This window comes from Pogona vitticeps, chromosome 5, assembly GCF_051106095.1.
Source record: "Pogona vitticeps strain Pit_001003342236 chromosome 5, PviZW2.1, whole genome shotgun sequence".
NCBI classification, from domain to species: Eukaryota; Metazoa; Chordata; class Lepidosauria; order Squamata; family Agamidae; genus Pogona; species Pogona vitticeps.
Genome location: NC_135787.1, coordinates 167520681 through 167546315, shown reverse-complemented (window position 1 = coordinate 167546315; position 25635 = coordinate 167520681). Strand labels below are relative to the sequence as shown.

The following is a 25635-nucleotide window of genomic DNA, read 5'->3' as shown; positions in this document are numbered from 1 at the left end:
CTCCCACATCTGGCACAGATGTTGTGACCCTTTCCAACCCAGATATGTAGCAGTTTATCTTCCAAGGCTGGAAAATCATGAATGACTGGACAACTCAGTGAGTTGATATCTGGCTGCAAAGCCAGAGGTTGGAAATCCCACCCCACACTGTGTGCCCCAGGAGAAAAGCCAGCCTTGGGGCAAGCTGCCTAGTCTCAAAGTGAGCCCAGAAGCAAGTCATGATAAACTATGTCTCAGTATGCTGTTAGCCGCCTAGAGTGGTCTTAACCGACCAGATAGGTGGGATATTAAATAAATAAATAAATAAATAAATAAATAAATAAATAAATAAATAAATAAATAAATAAACTACTCTATACCTAAAATCACTGAAAAGGATCACCATAAGTCAGAAATGACTTGACTATATGAAATTAATGTTATTATTTCTATCTCAAAATCTTCTGAACATTGTTTAAAAACTTCTTACAGAAATAGAATCTGGTTTTGGTTTTATTTTCATTTTATGATGCTGTTGGATTTATTTTGTTTTCAATGTCATGTTTGTATTCAACTTCTTTATTTTCACTGTGAACACAGTAACATACAAATACTGTGAATAGTTTTCATTATCACTTCTATATGCCACAAAATCACTTGGTACATTACTACAGAGACTGCCACTGGACAAACTATGTGGTGGTAACATTCTCAGTAATCTGAAACTCTCTCACTACTTCCAACAGAATTTTTATGTGGCTTTGCCATTTTTAGACTGCTCCTTCATTACATGCAACTCCATACACTGTTCCTTTCATCAGATCAACCACACCTCCTACACCCTGTCTCAAATCACCAACATACGGTACATTAAAAAGAGGCTGTTTCCACAAAGAAAATGTGTATGTTACAACTGTCTCTCTGCTAAAAATATTGCATCAGACATCATGCAACGTAATCCTATACATGTCTTTGCAGACAAAGAAGTAACATTACTTTGACAGAGGTTACTTTCTACAAATATGTATGAAGCTGCATTTTGAATTTCATCTTCTCAAAGACAATGCAATACTTCATTACATATACACTTCAGCAATGACTCCTTCAAAAAGTATGAGTCATATCCATACACAACATTTAAATTAAAAGAGGTCACAGTCATCTGTCAACCCCCACTCCCCTCCTCCATTTCAATGGATATATTGCAGGCCTATTTGTCAACTGTTTTAGATCTTACCATAAAAATTACTTTCCCCACAGGCATTGAACAGGCCAGCACTATTCATTGTGTGGAATAGGCTAAATTATACAGTGTATGAATACACTATGAAAACACATATTAGAGACTTCAGTCCCTCGCACAGAGTAGATATCTATACCTTTAGCAGATGTACAGTTCATTTCCTGGCTTAAACTAGCAGTCCAACTCCTCCCTTTCTGTCAGGCAGCCATTAAAAGTGCATGGACCTTCAAATACGTTAAACTGCTACCTCTCACTACAGAAAATTCATAGAAATTCCACTTTACAAACTACTGGTAAAACCCTGCTGCACAGTTACACAAAAGTCACAATTTTTGAACGTAAACTGCTGTTAGTTACGAAATATCCAAGGACATTGTTTGTTGCACTGATGTCTTTTGCACAACTGTGCAACAGGATTTCAGCCAACGAATGAACTGTTTTCCAGTTCCAATTTAAAACATACTAATCTTCAGATTATGATAGATAGTGTGGTATAGTGGATAGAATAACATATTAGAACTCAAGAGACCTGGGTTTGGTAACCCCACTCAGCCATGGGAACGCACTGGGTGACAGAACTGGAAAACTACTCCTTAAATATCTCACTTACCTTAAAAGTCTTGTTAAAGTCACTAGAAGTTGGTTCTGACTTGAAAGCACATCACATAAATCTTCAGATTAATAAAGGCAGGTTTTTGTCTTCTACACGAATCAGTACATGTATGAAGAAAGGTAAGGTGCAACCAGACCATGGGCTCTTCCAGACAGAGCATGTATTATAATAAAAATAAATAAATCCTGAAACTGCAGAGCTGAAAGAGACCCTATGGATCAGGTCCAGCTCCTGTCAGGGAAGCACACTGAAGAATCGAACTCCTAACCTATGGCTTCATAGTCAACTTAAACTAACTGTCCAGCAGTTCTATTTTACCTAAAAGTCTCAGATTTCACAGTGGTGTTACAGGCATTATTCCTGCTATTTGTATGACACAAGCCATGTCTTAATTCATCCAATTAATTTTTCCTTGGACTTTCTAAGCTGCTTTGATCTTTGAGATAGCTATATTCATTTTTAGTCAAAAACAGAAAGGCTACCAAAGAGCAGAATTAATTCTTATGATACTTAATTCTTATTGTACTTTACAATTGCTTATTGTAAAATGCTTACAATACATTCTAGGCCTTGTTCTGTATCACTTTTTCAACAAAACATGACTCTGGTACATGAGGATTAAACAGGTGACATTTTAATGCAAATAGTGTTTCCTGTAAATGTATTTTTTAAATGTCCAGTTTAAATAAAAAACAAAACACTGATTTGGTGTTTTCTATCCTGGAGTATTTAATAATACAGCATTTGCAATTTTTAAACTTTCTTTCTATACTCTGGAATTAAGGTTTGTTGATATTTATTTACAATTTGGGAGACTAACTATGGGTTTTGCCATCACCTTTTCATATTCCTACCCTACATCCTCATTTATCTCAACATAAAAGGACAGGATACTCACCTGTAACTGTGAGTGTAAATGTTCCGCAAGTGTGGAACTCATTTCTATGATACACAGAGACCATGATGAAAAACCTTACATTCCCTGTGTTCTACATGAACTCCTGACATTAGCTTGCTCAGAACAGGGTTTTCAACCACAGACCCAAAGACCACCACTGGTTGGTATAAAATATTTGCAGATTTAGATCTAGAGGCATTCTCAAGAAACATCTCCATTCACTCCATATAGCTATTCCTCCTGAAAGCTGATGTAGATTCTTCTGGCTGCTCCCCTCCATTTGCAACTAGCTGTAAGTATCAGTACTATGGCCAAAATGTCACAGATTTTAATAAGGCCACAGGGACCAGTAAAGAACATTATCTGATATGTAAGTGGAAGTTAACACATCAAGTTGAGGCTATGAGAGACATCTGGGGTTGGATAGTATCTCATCCTATAGTACTTGCTATCTTTTTATGACTGAGGTTGATGAAGTCAGCATATTTAGAAATGTTCTCATACCTAACAATATGAATAACAACTAATTACACTACAGTACTAAAGCATGATTATCTGTTCTGTCCCTCTAGTCTAAATTGAGCACTAAGATCAGCAGATGCATCATGCTCTAAGACAAGGCTGACCTCTACTTTGCTGCTCTACCCTTAAGGGTCTTCTTCACTCCTCCCACTTCACAATATTCTCTCCTGTGCAATCTTCCTGCTATCCACACAATTTCTCTGCAGTCACAGTATTTTTGAAAACCCACTCCAGGGAAAGGCTTTAAGTCTTTCATAGATGACATTGAAACAATCAAGCTTGACATTGGAAACGGTGGGGGAAGGTATTATGCTACACAGAGCAGAAATTGCAAACAACTTCAGATCCCCTACAGGAGGAGGAGTTGATTTCAGTATGAATCACCCAAGGGAATTCTCTCCACAGCAAACAGTAATAATAGGGAATGTGGTAAACATTTCTGTCCATTTTATAGTTTCAGGCCGTGTTTATGCAGCACAAAAATGCTATACTGGCAGGAGAGAAGGACAGAATTATTGATTGCTTTTCTGTTCAAACTGCAGAGCTACCCTAAGTTTTGCAGCAGCACATGCTTTTGCATGCATGCCCAAAAAGTAAAAGCTGTTCTGGCAGGCTCTAGCCCTCTGACTGATTTCAAAATCATGAAAGCCAAAGCTCTTTGTTAAGTCAAAGGAAGTACTAAACCCACAGGCATGACAATTCCCATGCATTTCTCATTTACACTTAGCCACTGGAAGAATCATCCAGACATAAATTGCACTCAAAGTAGAATGACCATCAAGCAACCAGTAATTTGGTGAAGACATGAGATTACAAAAGATTTTTCTACTCTAATGTAATTTACCATATCTTGGGCATTGGTCTAGGACTGGATTCTTTTTCCCTCCCCATCACCAGAATGTTGAATAGGTCACGTGTTAACTACTCAAAACACCAGAAAATACTTAAACATATCACAATATCTCAAGATACAACTTATATATAGACGATTTCCGAATTGCAGGCCACAGTAAGTGCTGTTTAGCTTTAAAAAAGTAAGCCCACATGCTCATTAGAGCCCCGTGGAGAATGTAATGCACCCATTGTGTCGGTATGCAGCCACTGTTGTTGACCCAAGAGAAAGTAAGGATGCATTAAAATTCCCAGTTATAGCTCAAGCTGTAAGTAATTGACACAGAGAAATCTTAGAATCATAACCTTTCCCAGAAACCATGGCTCAATCTCTCGGTGATGAATGGGCATTTATGTGATACTGGGAAATAGTATTAACACGCCTGTAACAATGGCATTTCCTACTATCCTGGAACATGCCAGAGAACTATAGGTATCTTTCTTAAAGAGTGAAGCAAGTTTCCAATATTAATTCATTCAAAAACACATACATATATACTCCCACAATCTGTATATCACCTGTCTAAAGAGAGGAAAGCACTGGTACAGATGACAGAAAGGAAGGGCAGGACATAATCTTACTCTTTGCAGTACAGTATTATAATATACCTTTAGTTGCTATGAAGTATAGATATCTACCTTCTGTGCCAACTGGATGCAATACTTCTCATGAAACTTTGCTAGTACTGCCTTGTAAAAGGTTAACAGTTGGGTTTAAGAATCTGCAATGGAGAAGGAAGCAGTTCTGATTGTTTACTTTGCTGAGTTCATATTACTGACTCCAGTTTTTGAAAAGTATATTTGCAGACCAGTGTGCCACAAAGGGCTGTTAAGGGCCAATAATAATCAAACTGTATGATTGTGTCTTGGCTCATCTATGCTGAAGCGAAGATCAAAATAAATGAGTCAGTGACAGCTGCGCTTCATTCTAACAAAGATTTTTCACTTCAGATTGCACTCAGCACTTTGCTGACTCTGAGGACAACATATATATGCTGAGATGCTAGAACAACCTGACATGAAATAAAAGCTATACATACTCTACTTTGGCCTTAGCTCTATAAAAGCATTCATCTGAACACCTGGGAGGGGGCTAAGTGGGTAGTGGGTGTATATGACTGTACAAATAAGCCAATGCCCGAGTGCCCCCATGGAATTGTCAGCGTTGTTCTTTGTGCATTGGGCATGAAGTCTTAAGAGGGCTACGGAATTGCATCTCACCGAACATGTTTACAGAGCTCTTGTGATTGGGAACCTTGCCTTAGAAATTACAGAAACCTCAACAGATTTTCACAGACAATGTGTGCATGACTGTGGCACTGTCAGACATAAAGGAGTGGAACTCACATGTGTATCCATACTCTCAGTACCATTTAAATCTCCATGCGCTCACATAAATACCTGAAGATGGCTTTACAGATACATCAATGTACAGCTCAATGTATGGAAGGCCGCCCCAAATGAGAATATATATTTGAATTACCAAAGGTAATATCCCACATTCATGAAAGGGATAATTATACTGTACTAATCTTTGCCAAGATAACCTAAACAGCATTTTATCTATCCTGAAGTAACTTTAACTAAAGTACAATATATATATTTTAAAGAAAAGTATTTGAGTTTATTGATAGTTATCAGCCCCCCAAAAAAGAATAAACACATTCTGAGATGGCAAATAGACTAACTGCTAAATCTTAAAAAACTGAAAAAGACGATATGCTAAAGAATTGCTTCCTGAACTTCTCTGTGGCATCTGTATGGCTACACCTGATAAACAGACCACTATTCCAGACATACTTCTTTTCTGAACCCGCTGTATTCAGATTGTCAGATTGTCTATTACAGGAATCTTGTAGGCAGTATCAGAAGCTATTATCCTATTCTGTGATTTACGTTGGAAACACTGAGTGCACCAGTCTCAGAAAGTCCTTCTGAGACCTCACTGTTAACTTCTGACTACTGCAAATGAAAGCCAGTGTAGTGCAGCAGTTAGTGCTGGAATAATACTAAAGAGGTCCAGATTCAAATATCTACTCAGCAATGAGCCTGCTGGACGTACTTTAGTCTGTCACTAACTCTTATGCAGTTAAAAGGAAAAAATGGAGTATGAGGAAACCATATAAGCTACAGTGGTGCCCTGCTTGGCGATAATCCGTTCCAGGAAAATCGCTGTTAAATGAAATAGTTGTCAAGTGGAAAAAAACCCATCGGAATGCATTGAAAACCAGTTAATGTGTTCCAATGGGGAAATACCTCATCGTCCAGTGAAGACTGCCCATAGAGAACCGCGAATCAGCTGTTTAAAATCATTGTCTTCCAAAGCAGGGGTCCGGAAAACAGCCATTTTGCGAAGGGAAGCCAGCCATTTTGCAAAGGGAAGCCATTTTGCGGAGTTGGAAAAAACATTGTTTTGCAAACAAACGGTTCGTGAAGCAGGGTCCTAATCAACGTCAAGCAAAGAAACCCCATAGGAAAACCATTGTTTTGCGATCGCAATAGCGACTGCAAAAAAACCTCATCGTTAAGCAATATCGTCATCAAGCGGGGTTGTCATCAAGCAGGGCACCACTGTACTTGGAGTTCTTTGGGAGGGAAACTCCAACTGAAGTATACAAAATAAAGTATCGTTCTTGATTTTTCTTTCTTGTTTTGAGTCCATAAGATGATTTGACTTCTTATACCATGATGGTTTACTGTCAACAGCAACCTCTGGTAAGGAATCTTGTTGAAAGGATTTTGGAATATTCTTGTAGCCAGGTTGGCAAAATGTGGACCAGAAAATGCTGGTGTTAGCTGGATTTGTAGCTCATCTGGCTGTATCAAAAGAGTGTTCGGCATCAGATAATCATCATCTTGGAGAGAAGTGACAAAAGAGGTGCCACAAGATTTTTTGTCCTGGGCCCAATATTGTTCAATATCCTTATAAATGAGTTTGATGAAAGACTAAAGGGGATGCTCATCAAATTTGCAGATGACATCACATGGGAGAGATGGTTCAGAAGCCAGAACCAGGACTCAAAAGGACCTTAGCAGACTGAAGAACAACAGGTTACCCACCTATAATTGTAGTTCTTCGAGTGGACCTCTGTGATTCACACCCTGGGTGATCCGCGCCTGCGCGGAGCCTCACAGGAAATTTCTAGAGCGTTTGCGGTAGCAAAAAACACATTAGAATGAGGTCCGTCCCACCTCATGTAAGTACCTTGGCACCAAGGCTCCCCTTTCAGTTGTGTCAACTGCCGCTACATTAAGCAGACTGACATGACAGTGGGGAGGACAGGCAGGATGTGTGAATCACAGAGGTCCACTTGAAGAACTACAATTACAGGTGGGTAACCTGTCGTTCTTCTTCGTGGCTTCTGTGAATCACACCTTGGGTGACTAAAAAACTGTCTTACCCGAAGGCAGGGTGTCATGCCAAGGTATGACAGCATGTCCAAAGGCCACATCAGACTTCTGCCAGATATCAAGCCTATAATGCCAGATGAAAGTGGACAGCTGTGCCCAGGTGGCAGAGCACAGATGTCTTATAATGAAACGCATTTGCCATTTTGCCGTCCATTCTCCCAGTTTAGAGAGATCTTTCTGGAGCTCTTCACAATCCCTTCTGGTCTTCACTGCCCAGAAAAGTTTTGTGTCATCTGCAAACCTGGCCACCTCACTGCTTATCCCTGTCTCCAAGTCATTTATGAACAGGTTGAAAAACACCAGTTCCAGGACAGACCCCTGGGGCACACCACTCTTCACCTCTCTCCATTGTGAAAATTGCCCATTGACACCTACTCTCTGTTTCCTAGTTCTCAACCAATTCTCAATCCATAAGACAACCTGCCCTCTTATCCCCTGACTAGAGTTTTCTAAGCAGCCTTTGGTGAGAGACCATGTCAAACGCCTTCTGAAAATCCAGATAGACAATATCCACTGGTTTGCCCACATCCACATGCCTGCTGACCTTTTCAAAGAATTCTAAAAGGTCTGTGAGGCAAGACTTACCCTTACAGAAGCCATGCTGATTTCCCCTCATCAAGGCTTGTTTTTCTGTGTTTTAAGCTTTTATCTTGGATGAGGCTTTCTACCATCTTCCCTGTTAGGCTAACCAGCCTGTAGTTTCCCAGGTCTGCCCTCCTTCCCTTTGTAAGAACAGATGACATTTGGCTTGGTAGTGAAAACAATTCTAGAGGGTTTTAGTAGACCACAAGCTAAACATAAGTCAACAATGTGATGCAGCAACTATAAATTAAGAAGTTCTAGGCTGCATCAGCAGAGATATAGTATGGCGCTCAAGGGAAGTACAAATATCACTCATTTTCTTTTTTTCTCTTTTAGCTTCAATTAAACCCCAGCTGGAACACTGTTTCCACTTCTGGGCATCAAACTTTTAGGAGGATATTGACAACTGGAGTATGTCCCAAGAAGTGACTGAGATAATAAAGAGTCTGGAAACTAGGCCTCATGAGGAACTGTTGAGGTATGTTTAGCCTGGGAAGATAAATCTGAGAGGTGACATGATAGCTATCTTCAGAAATTTGAATGGTTCTCACACAGACCACTTTCTGCAGCTCCAGAAAGTAGGCCTCAAAAATTTGAATTCAAATTACAAGGAAGAAAAGTCTGAAAAGACATTAGGATGACCTTGCTGACAGTTAAGAGCTTGTTGGAATGGACTATCTGGAAGTCCACTGGAATGGACTCCACCTCAGAGGTTTACAGGGATTGGATGGTCATCCCTCAGGAATGAATGAATTGTAAATTTGCCACAATGGCAAAGAGCTGATAACCACCGGGGGGGGGGGGGTGTCTGTCCTCTTCTAGAGTTTGATAAGTTTACATGATAGATGGAAACAGACATGGCTGAAACATAGGTATAACCCAGCTCTCCATCTGAGGAACATAATGCGGCATGATGCAACCATAATTATAAAGCAACGCTAAAGAAGTCAGAACCTACAAAACATCTTTTGAAGTAAAACATTAAGGTGACATTCACTCCCTCTTCACAGGATTGCTGCCTTGTCATGGTGAAGGGGCTTGAGTGATTCAGAGAAGCTATGGGCTATGACATGCAGGGACACCCAAGACGGACAGGTCACAGTGCAGAGTTCCAACTAAACGCGATCCACCTGGATCAGGAACTGGCAAGCCACTCCAGTATCTCTGCCAAGAAAACCCCATGAACAGAAACAAAAGGCTAAAAGATATGACGCTGGAAGATGGTCCCCTCAGGTCGGAAGGCGTCCAACATGCTACTGAGGAAGAGTGGAGGACAAGGACAAGTAGCTCCAGAGCTGATGAAGTGGTTGAGCCAAAACCGAAAGGACGCTCAGCTGCCGACACGCCTGGAACTGAAAGGAAAGTCCAATGCTGCAAAGAAAAATACTGCATAGGAACCTGAAATGTAAGATCAATGAACCTTCGTAAGCTGGATATTGTCAAACAGGAGATGGCAAGATTAAACATTGACATCCTGGACATCAGTGAACTAAAATGGACGGAAATGGGCAACTTAAATTCAGATGATTATCATATCTACGATTGTAGGCAAGAATCCTGCAGAAGAAATGGAGTAGCTTTCACAGTCAACAAAAGAGTGGGAAAAGCTGTACTGGGATACAATCTCAGCAATGATAGAATAATTTCAATACGAATCCAAGGCAGACCTTTCAACATCACAATAATCCATGTTTATACACCAACCACCAATGCTGAAGAGGCTGATGTTCATCAATTCTATGAAGACTTACACCACCTTCTAGAACTGACAACAAAGAAATATGTTCTTATCATTGTAGGGGATCCGAATGCTAAAGTAGGGAGTCAAGAGATAAAAGGAACAACAGGTAAGTTTGGGCTGGGAGTTCGAAATGAAGCAGGATAAAGATAATAGAGTTTTGTCAAGAGAACAAGCTGGTCATCACAAACACTTGTTTCCAACAACACAAGAGGTGACTCTACACATGGACATCACCAGATGGACAATACCGAAATCAGATTGATTATATTCTCTGCTGACAAAGATAAAGAAGCTCTTACAGAGTGAGCAGAAACAAGACCTGGAGCTGATTGTGGCTCTGATCATCAGCTTCTTATAGCAAAACTCAATCTTAAACTGAAGAAAGTAGAAAAAACAACTGGGCTAGTCAGGTATAATCTAAACCAAATCCTTTATGAATACACAGTGGAAGTGAAGAACAGATTTAAGGAACTAGATTTGGTGGACAGAGTACTTGAACAACTATGGATGGAGGCTCATAACATTGTACAGGAAGCAACAAAAAACCATCCCAAAGAAAAGGAACTGTAAGAAAGCAAAGTGGCTGTCCAACGAGGCCTTACAAATAGCAGAGAAGGGAAACAAAATGCAAGGGAGATAGAGAAAGTTACAGAAAATTGAATGTAGACTTCCGAAGAATAGCAAGGAGAAACAAGAGGGCTTTCTTAAATGAACAGTGCAAAAAAAGAGGAAAATAATAGAAAGGGAAAAACCAGAGATTTGTTCACGAAAATAGGAGATATTGAAGGAACAATTTGTGCAAAAATGAACATGATAAAAGACAAAAATGGTAGGCACCTCACAGAAACAGAAGACATTGAGATGGCAAGAATACCCAGAGGAATTATTACCAGAAATATCTGGATGTCCTAGACAACCCAGATGGTGTGGTTGCTGACCTTGAGCCAGATATCCTGGAAAGTGAAGTCAAGTGGGCCTTAGAAAGCATGGCTAATAACAAGGCCAGTGGAGGGGATGGCATTCCAGCTAACTATTTAAAATCTTAAAAGATGATGCTGTTAAGGTGCTACACTCAATATGCCAGCAAGTTTGGAAAACTCAGCAGTGGCCAGAGGACTGGAAAAGATCAGTCTTATATTGTTCACTGATATATCTCCAATTTGCATGATATCTTAGGAATGATGTAAAGAGGGTTCCTTGGTCTGTGTATGATCCTGTTTTTGCCAGGATATAACAGCCACTTTCCACCCCAGTACTCCTTCAACGCTTACCAGATCCTTCTACACTTATCAAGCAATCTTGGGTCAAGCCTTCCTCCATACCACCAACATTGCAGAGGATAGAGAATTTCTATCACTTCCAAGAAGTAGAAGCTTCCATTTTTTTCAGCACCCCAAGCCCAACTCAGTTGCAGTTGAAGCAGCTCAAATTAAAGGGAAGCAGAACACATATTCCTCATTGGTAAACAGAAAGAGTCAGAAACCGAGCCTTGCACATATGGATTAGTAATTACCCAAGCTGCCATGGCTACTTATCAGCAATTCCTTTGGGAGAAATTAAAGCGTCTCCTCCATCAGTTACCAGACAACCAAAAGCTGCTGTTTTTTTCTTTCTGTCCAGAGGTGCATAGGCTGGTTGGTCACCAAATTAGTGAGAGACACTAAGCTAGTGATGGCTAACCTTTTTGAGCCCGAGTGCCCAAACAGCGACACAAAACTAAATTATTTCCTTCGAAGTGTCAACACTGCAATTAAAACTGAATACTGGTGTTTCAGTTTTGAAAAAACAACTCATACAGTTGTCTGAACTTTATCCTTTTGTTTTCAAAACATAACAGAACTTTAAATGATACAAACACTTTTTAATTGACAAATAACCATTAATTCTAGTAAATGGGAAAAATATTAAAGTAATACAAGCCAGGTAATTTATACAAACTTTAAAAATAATCATATGCATGTATTTTTGGATAATGGATACTCAACTTGGAATGCTTTGACACAATGTGATTCTTGATGTTGTATGCATGCTGGTAATTTGTCACACCTTGGTCCATATGCTGTTAGTTTGAGAGCAACAAATGCAGCACCCGGACAACCCAGATAGTCTGGTTCCTGACCTCGAGCCAGACATCCTGGAGAGTGAAGTCAAATGGGCCTTAGAAAGCACAGCTAACAACAAAGCCAGTGGAGGTGATGGCATTCCAGTTGAACTAAAATATGACACAGTTAAGGTGCTACACTCAATATGCCAGCAAGTTTGGAAAACTCAGCAGTGTCCAGAGGATTGGAAAAGATCCGTCTACATCCCAATCCCAAAGAAGGGCAGTACCAAAGAAAGCTCCAACTACTTTTATGCTCAAAATCTTCCAAGGCAGGCTTCAGCAGTATGTGGAGAAAGAACTCCCAGAAGTACAAGCTGGATTTCGAAGCGGCAGACGAACTTGAGACCAAATTGCTAACATGTCCTCCATTATGGAGAAAGACAGAAAGTTCCAGAAAAACATCTACTTCTGCTTCATTGACTATGCAAAAGCCTTTGACTGTGTGAATCACAGCAAACTATGGCAAGTCCTTAAAGAAATGGGAGTGCCTGACCACCTTATCTTTCTCCTGAGAAACCTATATGTGGGACAGGAAGCAATAGTTAGAATTGGATATGGAACAACTGATTGATTTAAAATTCGGAAATGAGTATAACAAGGCTGTATATTGTCCCCTGGTTTATTTAACTTATATGCAGAATCCATAATGTGAAAGGCAGGACTGGAGGAATCCCAAACCGGAATTAAGATTGCTGGAAGAAATATCAACAAGCTCTGATATGCAGATGACACCACTCTGATGGCAGAAAGTGAGGAGAGTGCAAATAATGGTCTGAAGCCATCAACATCAAAAAAACTAAGATCGTGGCCACTAGTCCATCACCTCCTGGCAAATAGAAGGGGAAGATATGGAGGCAGTGACAGATTTTACCTTCTTGGGCTGCATGATCATTGCAGATGGTGACAGCAGCCCTAAGATTGAAAGAGGCCTGCTTCTTGGGAAGAAAGTGATGACAAATCTCAACAGCATCTTAAAAAGCAGAGACATCACCTTGCCAACAAAGGTCCACATAGTCAAAGCTGTGGATTTTCCAGTAGTGATGTATGGAAGTGAGAGCTGGACCATAAAGAAGGCTGACCACCGAAGAACTGATGTTTTGAACTGTGGTGCTGGAGGTGACTCTTGAGAGTCCCCTGGACAGCAAAGAGAACAAACCTATCCATTTTGAAGGAAATCAATCCTGAGTGCTCACTGGAAGGATAGATCATGAAGCTGAGGCTTGAATACTTTGGCCATCTCATGAGAAGAGAAGACTCCCTGGAAAAGACCCTCATGTTGGGAAAGTGTGACGGCAAGAGGAGATGGGGACGACAGAGGATGAAATGGTTGGGCAGTGTCATTGAAGCCACCAACATGAATTTGATCAAACTCTGGGAGGCGGTGGAAGACAGGAGTGCCTGGCATGTTCTGGTCCATGGGGCCACGAAGAGTTGGACACGACTTAACGACTAAACAACAACAACAACAACAACATTCATTCCCAGTGACTCACTCTTACCATCTATGGCACATTCTTCTATGGCCACAAGGAAAACAGGGCAAGAGGAAAGATTGTGCACCCAAGTAACTGTTACCTACCAAAGGAATCTCCATTAGATTGCAGAAACTAAGAAAGGCAGGCCTCAGGCACTGGCTACAGGGCAGTGACTAAGGGCTCTCTTCGTTTGGATCTTTTAAAAATAATGTTTAATAAATAAATGACAATAAAAACAAGTATATGAAAAGACATAAAACAATTCTTTCACTTCTTAAAATATATTTTATCATACCCCAAATAACTGTCGGAGGTCAGGATCTCGAAAGCGGAAGGGAATGTTGGAGACATGCAGCCGTTTGGGAGTTGATTTGCTCTCGGTATTCTCGCTGCTTTGTGTCTGTGACTGCTGGCCGTCTGTCTGTGCCCCTCCTTCTGTCTGCTGCAATTTAAGAAAAAAAGAAGTAAAGAGGAAAATCACAAAATGTCCAGCCAATATTTGTTTGTTATCAGTCCATGTCTCAGGTATTTATGCATCTGAGCACCTTAGGGTAAGCTTGATAATAGCAACTAAAAGTCAAACAACAAGAATCTTTTGTTTCTGTAAAGAATGACGAAGAACGTGAAAGGATATCTACAGTGATGGTTGCTGAGAGATCAGTGACACCAAAGTGGTTTGTGTGTAGATTCAAACAAACACAAGTAAATCAATGCAAAGAAGTGCACCAAAACATTTACTTCAAGCAAATTCTTGTTTCATTTTTAAATAGACCATCTCTACTTATACCACATTAAATAAGCTGGTATAGCGTCACACCAAATTAAACATATCCCGATTCTCTTGTTGAAAAGTTTGTGGAGAGACTTGACTGGCCATTAAGATGGCAACATTAAAACTCACAATTATAACTATAAATGACAACAAGTACATGTCTGGCAAAGGAATTAGCTTGTGGATTTATTTGCAAAAGCTCACACTGAAATATTTATTTATTTTAATTTAATTTATATGCCACCCACACTACCCAAAGATCTCTGGGAGGCTTACAACAGTTTGAATACAATAAAAAGATAAAAAGATAAAGCAATTAAAATACAATCAAAAACACAGTGCTCTAAAAATTGCATCAGGACCCATAGTTGATATTCTTTCAATTAAAAACCTTCTGGAACAGGAAGGTTCTGACCTGGTGCCGAAACGTCATCAATGTCGGTTCCAGAAGAATCTCCCTGAGGAGGGCATTCCATAGTCTTTAGATGCCACTAGGTTTTTGGTTGTTGTTGTTTATTTGAATTTTGTCTGAACAAGTACATTATTGTGTATATAACGTTTCAGTGAGCAATGTTCTGTTTTGTAGCTCTGCCTTCACAATGGGAACAACATCAACATCATGGGAGATTGCCACTGTGTTCCTTCTTTAAAAAATTCAGGATGCACACACCTTAGTGCCATCATCCATGAGTTATGGATCCCCAAAAATGAAAAAAGTGGGATATTTAATGAGTAGCAAAATGTCATTGACTTCAGTATTGCTGCACAGTTGAAGCTATGCAACAGGATACTAGGAACCCTGTTCAAAGCATTTCACACATATAACCTTGTTCTACTCTCTCCATCAACCTCTTAAGATATGCTAGTATTACCATCCCAAATTGTAAATGGGAACCAAAGCTGAAAGTGTATAGCCTGTCTAAATGAATGCAGAGCAAAGATGAGAGTCTAACTGGCTATTCTGATTTATCACTCTGTCTTTCACACATTATGACACACTAGCTTTCAAGCTGATTTTATCATCCTCTCCATCAAATGATCATGCCAGAACTAGAGTATAGTAGAACCTCTGTATCTGCAGGGGATTGGATCCAAGCCCCCCCCCCCAAGATGCTTAAAAAGCACTGACAGTAGCAAAACACATAGCAAACATCTAGTAAATATGCTTTTAAACTTTAATTCATTAATTACTTGTATCAGAAACATCCTCCCTTCTACAGTACCAAGCTGGCAATTCTCCTGTAGCTTTTCTGTGAAACTTTCTTTACTCCAGACCTTCTGAAGATCTGGCCTGCTTCAAATGATCCAGTTTTATGGAGCAAACACTTTGCTTTAACATTATGATTTTAACACTTTGTTTGTAAAGTTTAATTTATTAATTCCTTACTTGTATGGAAAGAGGAACTTTTTTCCTTCAAGAAATCTCCCCCGCCCTTTACCAAGCTAGTAAGGATTCTCCCTTAGCTTCTCTGTGAAACTCTACACCAGGCATTCTGAAAAGATCCAAGGAATGTATCTGCAGAATTTAAATAGCTTCTGGAGATCTGGTTTCACTGGCTGCAGGTGACCGTTGATGGATACTGATCCAGTGGATACTGGGGTTCTACTGTGCCCTTTGTGACAATACATGCAGACCGGGACAAGCACACCACCTCTGGTTCCCCTAAGCTTTTGATTCCAAGGAACAGCTGCACTTGCTTTTACTGCATCCCTACACTATCCCTGTGTTCAAAATGATGTGTAGCTACCAGCACAAATTGGGAAACGTACTTCTCGTTTTCACTAGTCTGACCCCAATATCTTCTTTAAGGAACAGTAAAAGGTTTTATACAGGAATTGAAGCTTTATGGACTGCCTAGCCAGTTTACAAACTGTCTTAACTTCAATATCTAGTGCCAACTTATTCTCAAATACAAGCCTCAACGTCTTAACTAGTGCCAACTGGTCACACTGACTTACACCATTTGACTTGCATCAGTAGGCATAAGTAATTCTGATCCCTGTGCATTACAAATGACATAGGTCACTAAAGATATGCTTGAAACAGTAAAATATATAAAAAGTCTTATTTAATCTTCATTTGAACTTTTTCTCCATTTGAAACTGATATAACTCTCATTATGACACGGTTAACCCCAAGCACTGGGAAACTGACTCTGGATAAGGTTTGGAAAACATGCTCACTTAGTATAATATGTGGTGGCAGGAACAAAGTGAAATCAATAATAATTGAATCAGCTTTTACTGCACTTACAGCTAAAGAAAGCAGAACAACATACTTGCTTTCATGGTCACCTTCTGTTATTTTTCTTGAAGACTTGCAAAACTGGTAATCTCTTCATGTGACATAATGCTCTGATTCTTCAGATGGATACACAGTTTGGCTACAGAATCATACTCAGAGGGTGATGATTAATGGCTCCTTCTTAAACTGGGAGATGGTAACAAGTGGGGTACCCCAGAACTCAGTCTTGGGCCCAGCGCTATTGAAGATTTTTATTAATGACCTTGATCAGAGGATACAAGGAATGCTAATCAAATTTGTGGATGACACAACATTGGGAGAATAGCTAACACCCTGGAAGACAGAAGCAACATTCAAAATGATCTAGACAGGCTTGAGCACTGGGCTGAAAACAACAGAATGAAATTCAACAGGGATAAATGCAAAGTACTGCACCTCAGAAGAAGAAACCAAAAACATAGTTACAAGATGGGGGATACCTGGCTCAGCAATACTGCAAGCGAAAAAGATCTTGGAATCATTGAAGATCATAAGTTTAATATGAGCCAACAGTGTGATGTGGCTACAAAAAAAGGCAAATGCTATTTTAGGTTGCCTTAATGGACGCTGAGTCTCCAAATTCCGTAAAGTAGTAGTTTCCCTCTATTCAACACTGGTTAGGCCTCATATTGAGTACTGTGTCCAATTCTGGACACCACACTTCAAGAAGCATGCTGACAAATGGGAAGAAGTTCAGAGGAGGGCAACACAGGTGATCAAGGGGCTGGAAACCAAGCCTTATGAGGAAAGACTGAAATAATTGGGCACATTTAGTCTTTTGAAAAGAGGACTTAGGGAGATATCAAAGTACTCTTAAAATACTTGAAAAGCTGTCATAAAGAAGAGGGACAGGATCTGTTCTCAATTATCCCGGACTGCAGGACACATAACAATGGGCTCAAGTTTTCCCCGATATTGGTTGAATATCAGGAAAAACTTCCTAACTGTTAAAGCAATACAGTAATGGAACGAATTGCCTTGAGAGGTGGTGAATGCTCCATCACTGGAAGCATCCAAGAGAAATTTAGATAACCAACTGGCAGATATCCTTTGATTTGTATTCCTGCACTCAGCAGAGGTTTGGAGATGATGGCCTTATAGGCCCATTCCAACTTCATGATTCTATGAATCCACATATTTATTCTTCTCATGGTTGAATGGTACTAAAGTTCTCCACATTTAGAATAAATCCATTTTTTCTTCTCATCTTACTTCATTATCTAGCTTTCACATCTGTAAATAATTCTTATGACAAGCTACCACTTTTTTCTCCTAACAGGTTTAAAGATGACTCTTTATGAACCTGCTCTGAAACCTCTTAAAAGGCCTGCTTTATATGGCTTTAATATATATTTAAGTATGCTATACTGAATATGATAGATGTGATTTCAATATTGAACGACACATTTCAAAAACATTGAATATGCCTAAAAGCTATAAAACTGATATTTAGGAAGAGCCATTGCTTTCTTACAGATATGTTGTTGGATTTTAGCCAAGAAGGACATGGTTCAGAATCCATCTGGCCCGTAAAAGCCATGGGCTGACTCTTGGGCTTACCATTATCTCCCAGCCTAACCTACCTCATAAGATTGTCATAAAGAAAAAACAGGATAACTAAATATGCAGCACTGAGAGACACATTTACCAGATGTATAAATATCAATGATTATCTCCATCTCTAATTTAAGATCATGGTATGAAAAGAGTATTGGTCAAATTGTAGTAACCCGATACACCACCAATATATTGTATCCATTCCAGGAATTTAAAATTCTGTTCACTGAAACAGTAAGATGACACTATCACATGACTTCACCTAAATACACTATTGGGATAAAAAGGGCTATGGGATCTCTTAAAAAAGGTAAAATGAAGATCTTCGAGTCACTCTTAGAAAGCAACACCACAAGGCCCTAATCAGCTACTTCTTTCTTCCAGATGTAACCTTGGACTTGCTTATCAGCTTTTCAGGACAAACAAAAGCACATCAGTGGCAATCATTCACAAGGCAATGTGCTGAGCAAAGCAAGAGCAGCTTTCAGCTTTGCTTCAATCAGTCAATGAATACAAACTGTGCCCAAGCACAATGCACAAGACCCAAAACAGCTGGGACAAACTAATTCTATTCAACCAAGATTCCATTTCAACCAGCTCCAAATGTATGGCACACATGAGCTTCCTGACAAAGTACACCTCATCACATCACAAATATCCTGTTTATGACGGTCTGAAGTTCCCTCCTTGTTATAATGAAAAAAAAAATCTGACTCCTGTCCTCTGAAGATGCCGGCCACAGAGACTGGTGAAATGGTAGGAAAAACAACCTTCAGAACACGGCCAAAGAGCCTGAAAAACCCACAACAGTCATCAGATCCTAGCTGTGAAAGCCTTCGAGAATACAAATAACAGTTCCTTCTTGCAAAGAGTAAAATGACTGAAGTTCACTGAAGAGGAAATCCATGAAAAAAGTTCTCTGTGTTACTGCTATTTCACTAGCCATAGGACAGTTGTGTGGTACCATACTTGCCCTGCTCAAAGTGTGCACAGTTGCATAAGAAGTTCTTTTGCACATTCCACATAGGTGAAAACCATTAAAAAAACCAACAAAGGAAGTGGTTGCAGGCATATGCTGTGTGCTTTTTATTGTCAATAGTAGTCACATTCATTGGGGGAAGGGCTGCACAATCAAAAGCAATTACCTCTGTTAAAACTTGAGTCCTCAAAAGGTAAGATCAGGCAATGATTGAGAGAGGAAAAAGTAGAATATACTGTGGAAAACAGGATTTCTTCTCTCATTGGTTTGCTCAGGGTGGCTCTCCTCTTTCCTATATTCTGACTCTGGGGAATCCTGCCCAGCAGCAATGGGTACTTAATGTCAGCACTAGAAATACAAGCATGAGCATTTGCTTTACAGTATTTACAAACTGTCCCACCTCTACTACCTCCTCTTGCTGCTTGACATAATTTATGAATAAATTACTCAAAGAGAAAGAAGCAGAAACTTCACTCACATATAAATACGTGTAACAGAAAAGAATAGATGTAGTTTGTCAGTAACAGACACTGTTCAATACCACTTTCAGCTTGTAATGTTAATATAAGTGTTGCTTTCCATTTTATATTATTCCTACACCAAAAGTATCTGCTTTCTCCTCCAGTGTAGACACGGCATAACACAAAACCCAGAAAGGACAGGATGCAGATAGAAGCAGAGCAACTTACGTTGCTGGAAGCCCAATTTGAAATGTCATTGCCTATCATCAATTAAATTTGCCATTATTAAGTCTACTCCCAGTTGGATCATATGTATTTGCTATCCTAATTCCCTAATGTAATTTTATACTGAGGTCTAAAACGTTCCACAGCTTTCAGCTGAAAGAAGTAGACAGCAACTGGACACATCTTCCACTAAACTCAAAATAAACTGATTTTTTTTTAAAAAAAGAAAACTACTAAATTTTGCTTTTAGAAGATGATGCACCAAGGCAGAGCAACTAATGCATTTTGAAAGCAGATGATTCAAGCACAGATGAAGCACTGGATCAGGTGTTTATAAGATACAGGCATAAATCATAACCCTAACAAGCTTGAAGGAGTCTACTTCAAACACTGCTATCTTATATATCAGCTCTCGACAATTCTTGCGCTTCTGAGATCCTATCTGTCAAATTACAGGGACACAAAAGTCAGATTAATTGAAAAGTTTCAGTCACAGAGAACTAGAAAGATTATTAAAAGATAAATCATTACACAGTAGATCAAACAGTCAAGAATGTAAAGACTTCCACAACAAGACAGTGAATTTCTATCATCAATTCAGACAAAGTATAATCTCTCAATTATAAGGCAAAATCCTCTTGCACAACTTTACACTATATAAACTGGATGATGTCATAATTCTGCACTAGTAATATTACAAGAACTGAAAGCTTCCTGCCACACACCCCTTTAGTGTTCTGGGGCTCCCTAAGGCTCTCTTTTGCCTTAAGAAAGTCTTTCGGAACCTTGAGATGAGGGGAAGCCTTTGGTAGCCAAAAATTGCTGCTGGATCACTGCCACCAGGACTGGGAATGCCAAGAATGATCTGGAAGTGATTTTTTACTATTAAAGGTTTCCACTCCATCCTAAGCCTCCCAAAGTTTTGTTCAAGGCAAAAGGGAGACCTTGTTGTTGTTTAGTCATTAAGTGACCCCATAGACCAGAGCACGCCAGGCCCTCCTGTCTTCCACTGCCTCCCAGAGTTTGGTCACATTCATGCTGGTCATTTCAATGACACTATCCAGACATCTCGTCCTTTGTTGTCCCCTTCTCCTCTTGCCTTCACACTTTCGCAACATCAGGGTCTTTTCCAGGTAGTCTTCTCTTCTTATGAGATGACCAAAGTATTCAAGCCTCAGCTTCACGATATGTCCTTCCAGTGAGCACTCAGGATTGATTTCCTTCAAAATGGATAGGTTTGTTCTCCTTGCAGCCCAGGGGACTCTCAAGAGTCTCCTCCAGCACCACAAATCAAAAGTATCAATTCTTTGGTGGTCTGCTTTCTTTATGGTCCAGCTCTCACTTCCATACATCGCTACTGGAAAATCCACAGCTTTGACTATGCGGACCTTTGTTGGCAAGGTGATATCTCTGCTTTTTAAGATGCTGTCTAGGTTTGTCATCACTTTCCTCCCAAGAAGCAGGTGTCTTTTGATTTGGTGGCTGCTGTCCCCATCTGCAGTGATCATGGAGCCCAAGAAAGTAAAATCTGTCATTGCCTCCATATCTTTCCCTTCTATTTGCCAGGAGGTGATGGGACCAGTGGCCATGATCTTAATTTTTTTGATGTTGAGCATCAGACCGTTTTTGAACTCTCCTCTTTCACCCTCATTAAGAGGTTCTTTAATTCCTCCTCACTTTCTGCCATCATAGTGGTATCATCTGAATATCTAAGGTGGTTGATATTTCTTCCAGCAATCTTAATTCTGGCTTGGGATTCATCCAGTCCTGCCTTTCACATGATTTATTCTGCATATAAGTTAAATAAATCGGGGGACAATATACAGCCTTGTCATACTCATTTCCCAATTTTGAATCAATCAGTTGTTCCATATCCAATTCTAACTATTGCTTCCTGTCCCACATATAGGTTTCTCAGGAGAAAGATAAGGTGGTCAGGCACTCCCATTTCTTTAAGGACTTGCCATAGTTTGCTGTGGTCCACACAGTCAAAGCCTTTTGCGTAGTCAATGAAGCAGAAATAGATGTATTTCTGGAACTTTCTAGCTTTCTCCATAATCCAGCGCATGTTAGCAATTTGGTCTCGAGTTCCTCTTCCCCTTCGAAATTCAGCTTGTACTTTTGCGAGTTCTCGGTCTACATACTGTTGAAGCCTGCCTTGCAGAATTTTGAGCATAACCTTGCTAACATGTGAAATGAGTGCAATTGTACAGTAGTTGGAGCATTCTTTGGCACTGCCCTTCTTTGGGATTGGGATGTAGACGGATCTTTTCCAATCCTCTGGACACTGCTGAGTTTTCCAAACTTGCTGGCATATTGAGTGTAGCACCTTAGCAGTATCATATTTTAAGATGTTAAATAGTTGAACTGAAATGCCATCACCTTCACTGGCCTTGTTGTTAGCCATGTTTTCTAAGGCCCACTTGACTTCACTCTCCAGGATGTCTGGCTCAAGGTCAGCAACCAAACTATCTGGGTTGTCCGGGACAACCAGATATTTCGGGTAGAATTCCATTGTGTATTCTTGCCACCCCTTCTTGATGTCTTCTGCTTCTGTGAGGTGCCTACCATTTTTGTCCTTTATCATTTTTGCACAAAATGTTCCTTTCATATCTCCTATTTTCTTGAACAAATCTCTGGTTTTTCCCTTTTTATTATTTTCCTCTATTTCTTTGCACTGTTCATTTAAGAAAGCCCTCTTGTCTCTCCTTGCTCTTCTTTGGAAGTCTGCATTTCTGTAAATTTCCCTATCTCCCTTGCATTTGGTTTCCCTTCTCTGCTATTTGTAATGCCTTGTTAGACGGCCACTTTTCTTTCTTGTATTTCCTTTTCTTTGGGATAGTTATTGTTGCTGCCTCCCGTACAATGTTACGAGCCTCCATCCATAGTTCTTCAGGCACTCTGCCACCAAATCGAGTTCCTTAAATCTCTTCTTCACTTCCACTGTGTATTCATAAGGGATTTGTTTTAGATTATACCTGCTGAGCCCAGTGGTTTTTCCTGCTTTCTTCAGTTTAAGCTTGTGTTTTGCTATAAAAAGCTGATGATCAGAGCCACAATCAGCTCCAGGTCTTGTTTTTGCTGACTGTATAGAGCTTCTCCATGTTTGGCTACAGAGAACGTAATCAATCTGATTTCTAATCAATCTGGTTTCGGTATTGCCCATCTGGTGATGTCCATGTGTAGAGTCGCCTCTTGTGTTGTTGGAAAAGAGTGTTTGTGAGGACCAGTTTGTTCTCTTGACAAAACTCTATTATCTTTGCCATTTTGAACTCCAAGCCCAAACTTACCTCTTGTTCCTTTCATCTCTTGACTCCCTACTTTAGCATTCCAGTCCCGTATAATGAGAAGAACATCTTTTCTTGGTGTCAGTTCTAAAAGGTGTTTTAAGTCTTCATAGAACTGGCCAATTTCAGCCTCTTCAGCATTGATGGTTTACTTACCTGTAAACATGGCTCTTCAAGATGGCTGGTGCATAAACTTGGATTATTGTGATGTTGAAAGTTCTGCCGAACTTCAAAACCTCAAGGTAGAATAGGGTACGAAGCTTTCATTTAATTTAGTTTAAATATTACCTATGCTGGATGACATATTGCATGCCATTGATATATGCCAATAGGCTTTTGGGCATAGTTTGGAAATCAGCAATACTGTATATCATTATTTGCACTGTGTTCTTTTGTGATTTTGTAGAACAACAGCATGCTATTATATCTGAATTTAAAACCAGGGTTACCTCCCAAATATGATTTGCCACCACGATTTGAGGGAGATTTGCATGCCAGAGGCTGGGGTAATTTTGGGTTGTATCAACCACAAAATTAACTTTGATTTAGATGGCTTTTCATGCTATGGTTACCGTAGTTCACAGGTGGGATAGAAGATTTACATACAAACTATCAGAAGGCTAAAATCATTTGAAACCATCCTGTATTTTAAAAAATCAACCTGGAAGTTTTGAAATAAACATATGCAGTTTGGTATCAGATATGCAGTGAATCATCTCTCTGGCCTCCAGCACTTCCATCACTAGACTATATAGTTCTTGACAGGAGAGAATCTTCATCTCCCAGATGCATGCCATATTTAGATTTAGGTATTTAGATTTCAGAATAGTTTACTACTGAGTCACACTATCTGATTTAAGAATTTGAGGTTAAAGCATATGTCTTTTGCAATTATTTTAATGTCAAATATAAAGTCCTCTGCACCATGGCGCCCAAAATCAGGATTTGGTCTGATGTTTGAATTACTATGGTTATGTAGGAGAAGGATGTTAAGACACAATGAAGGGATTTTCCCTATTATAAACAGAATCTACTATAGTTCTTGCTTTTGTTTTCATGGTAGTTGTCATAAACAGATCTATGATGAATGTTCTCATAAACAGAAATGAAAGTATACAGAGATATTTGTATGCTTCAAGTTGCCTATGTCCAGCCATAAAATTGTCTTAAAGTATACAAACCAATTCTGAATTACAAGTAAATCTAGATGTGTGGCAAGAATCTGAGGACTTCTCTTTGTCCATATGAAATATAGTAGCAACATTAGTTCTCAGCATGTTAGACCGCAGGTGCCCACTGCAGGTGCCCATCCAAGAAGAAGGATGACCATTTCTGTTTCAGTGTATCTAATCAGCAGGCAGCAGGGGAGAATGGCAAAGATTGCATGGCTGGAAACCCAAGTCATCCTTCATGACATCATGCCTAATTTAACAGATTCATCTAAGAGTGTTCAACTATATATCAAAATTATAACAGAAATAATGAACAGTTATTGGCTATTTTATATTGACATTAAAAGTAAGTAGTAGTGCCAAAACAGTTTTGCAAATGATGGAACTGAGAACGGAACTGCATGTAATGTAAACCTCAGTTAACAGACTCCTCTCTGTCAACTGTGTAGCTATATGCACAGCAAGCAACTGCAGGCAAATAAACAGAAGTGGGCAGAAAGACCTTAGTGACAGACTTCCCATACTTTCCTTTTTAGTGTCTTTTATTTGTTTATTACGAAAGAGCTTCCGGCTTGGAGGTGAAAAGGTAGTGCCTATGTCACCACAACTATAAATCCCCTTCACTTCCTCCTCCTTATTACATTAAGCTATTAATGAACTCCCCCACCCCCCAATTCCCTCTGCACAGAAGGTGACAGCAATGAGCAGTTTAGTACTGGGAGATGTGACACAGGCTGTACAGCTCTTCTGCCTATTCTGTGGGAAGGTCAAGTATCAAACCAGAAGCAGTCTTCTTCAGTATAGAATATGTTTTCCATGATATATTGGTTTGACTGAGAATAGAATGACTGGTTGCTTACCTGTTCCTGCTGTTTTTCACAAAAGAAAAAAAAACTGTCATGGAGCATTGCCAAGGAATGCATTCAGTCACTGCTTTGGCGAGGATGTACAAAATCTCTTTTTGAAGAGGAAGCAATGGAGCAGTGGAGTGAAATACACCAAGAGGAGGTAAATCGATGGGTGCTCACATTCATTTGAAAAGGCTATACCATCTTGTATATTGGTGGTATGGAGCCATGAGTGTCTGTGAAGAGCTACTGCATCTTTGATGCACAGTCGGCTTAGTGCAGTATTCAGTTTTAATTGCAGTGTTGACACTTCGAAAGAAATAATTTGGTTTTGTGTCACTGTTTGGGCACTCGGGCGCAAAAAGGTTAGCCATCACTGGCTTAGTGTCTCGCAGGGTTAATTTGGTGACCAGCCAGCCTATGCACCTCTGGACAGAAAGAAAAAAACAGCACCTTTTGGTTGTCTGGTAACTGATGGAGGAGACACTTTAATTTCTCCCAAAGGAGTTGCTGATAAGTGGCCATGGCAGCTTGGGTAATTACTAATCCATATGTCCAAGGCTCAGTTTCTGGCTCTTTCTGTCTACCCAT

General features: G+C 39.8%; 1 protein-coding gene across 11 annotated transcripts in view; it reads right to left on the bottom strand.

Annotated features, from left to right (window-relative positions):
• The window catches only part of RBFOX2 (RNA binding fox-1 homolog 2), a 208639-nt gene that overhangs the window by 47224 nt on the left and 135780 nt on the right, over positions 1 to 25635 (bottom strand). For all 11 annotated transcript variants that reach the window (XM_078376189.1, XM_020787706.3, XM_020787703.3 and 8 more), the window contains one exon: positions 13755 to 13901. In XM_078376189.1, the coding sequence (XP_078232315.1) occupies positions 13755 to 13901 (147 nt within the window). The remainder of the gene's footprint in view (positions 1 to 13754; positions 13902 to 25635) is intronic.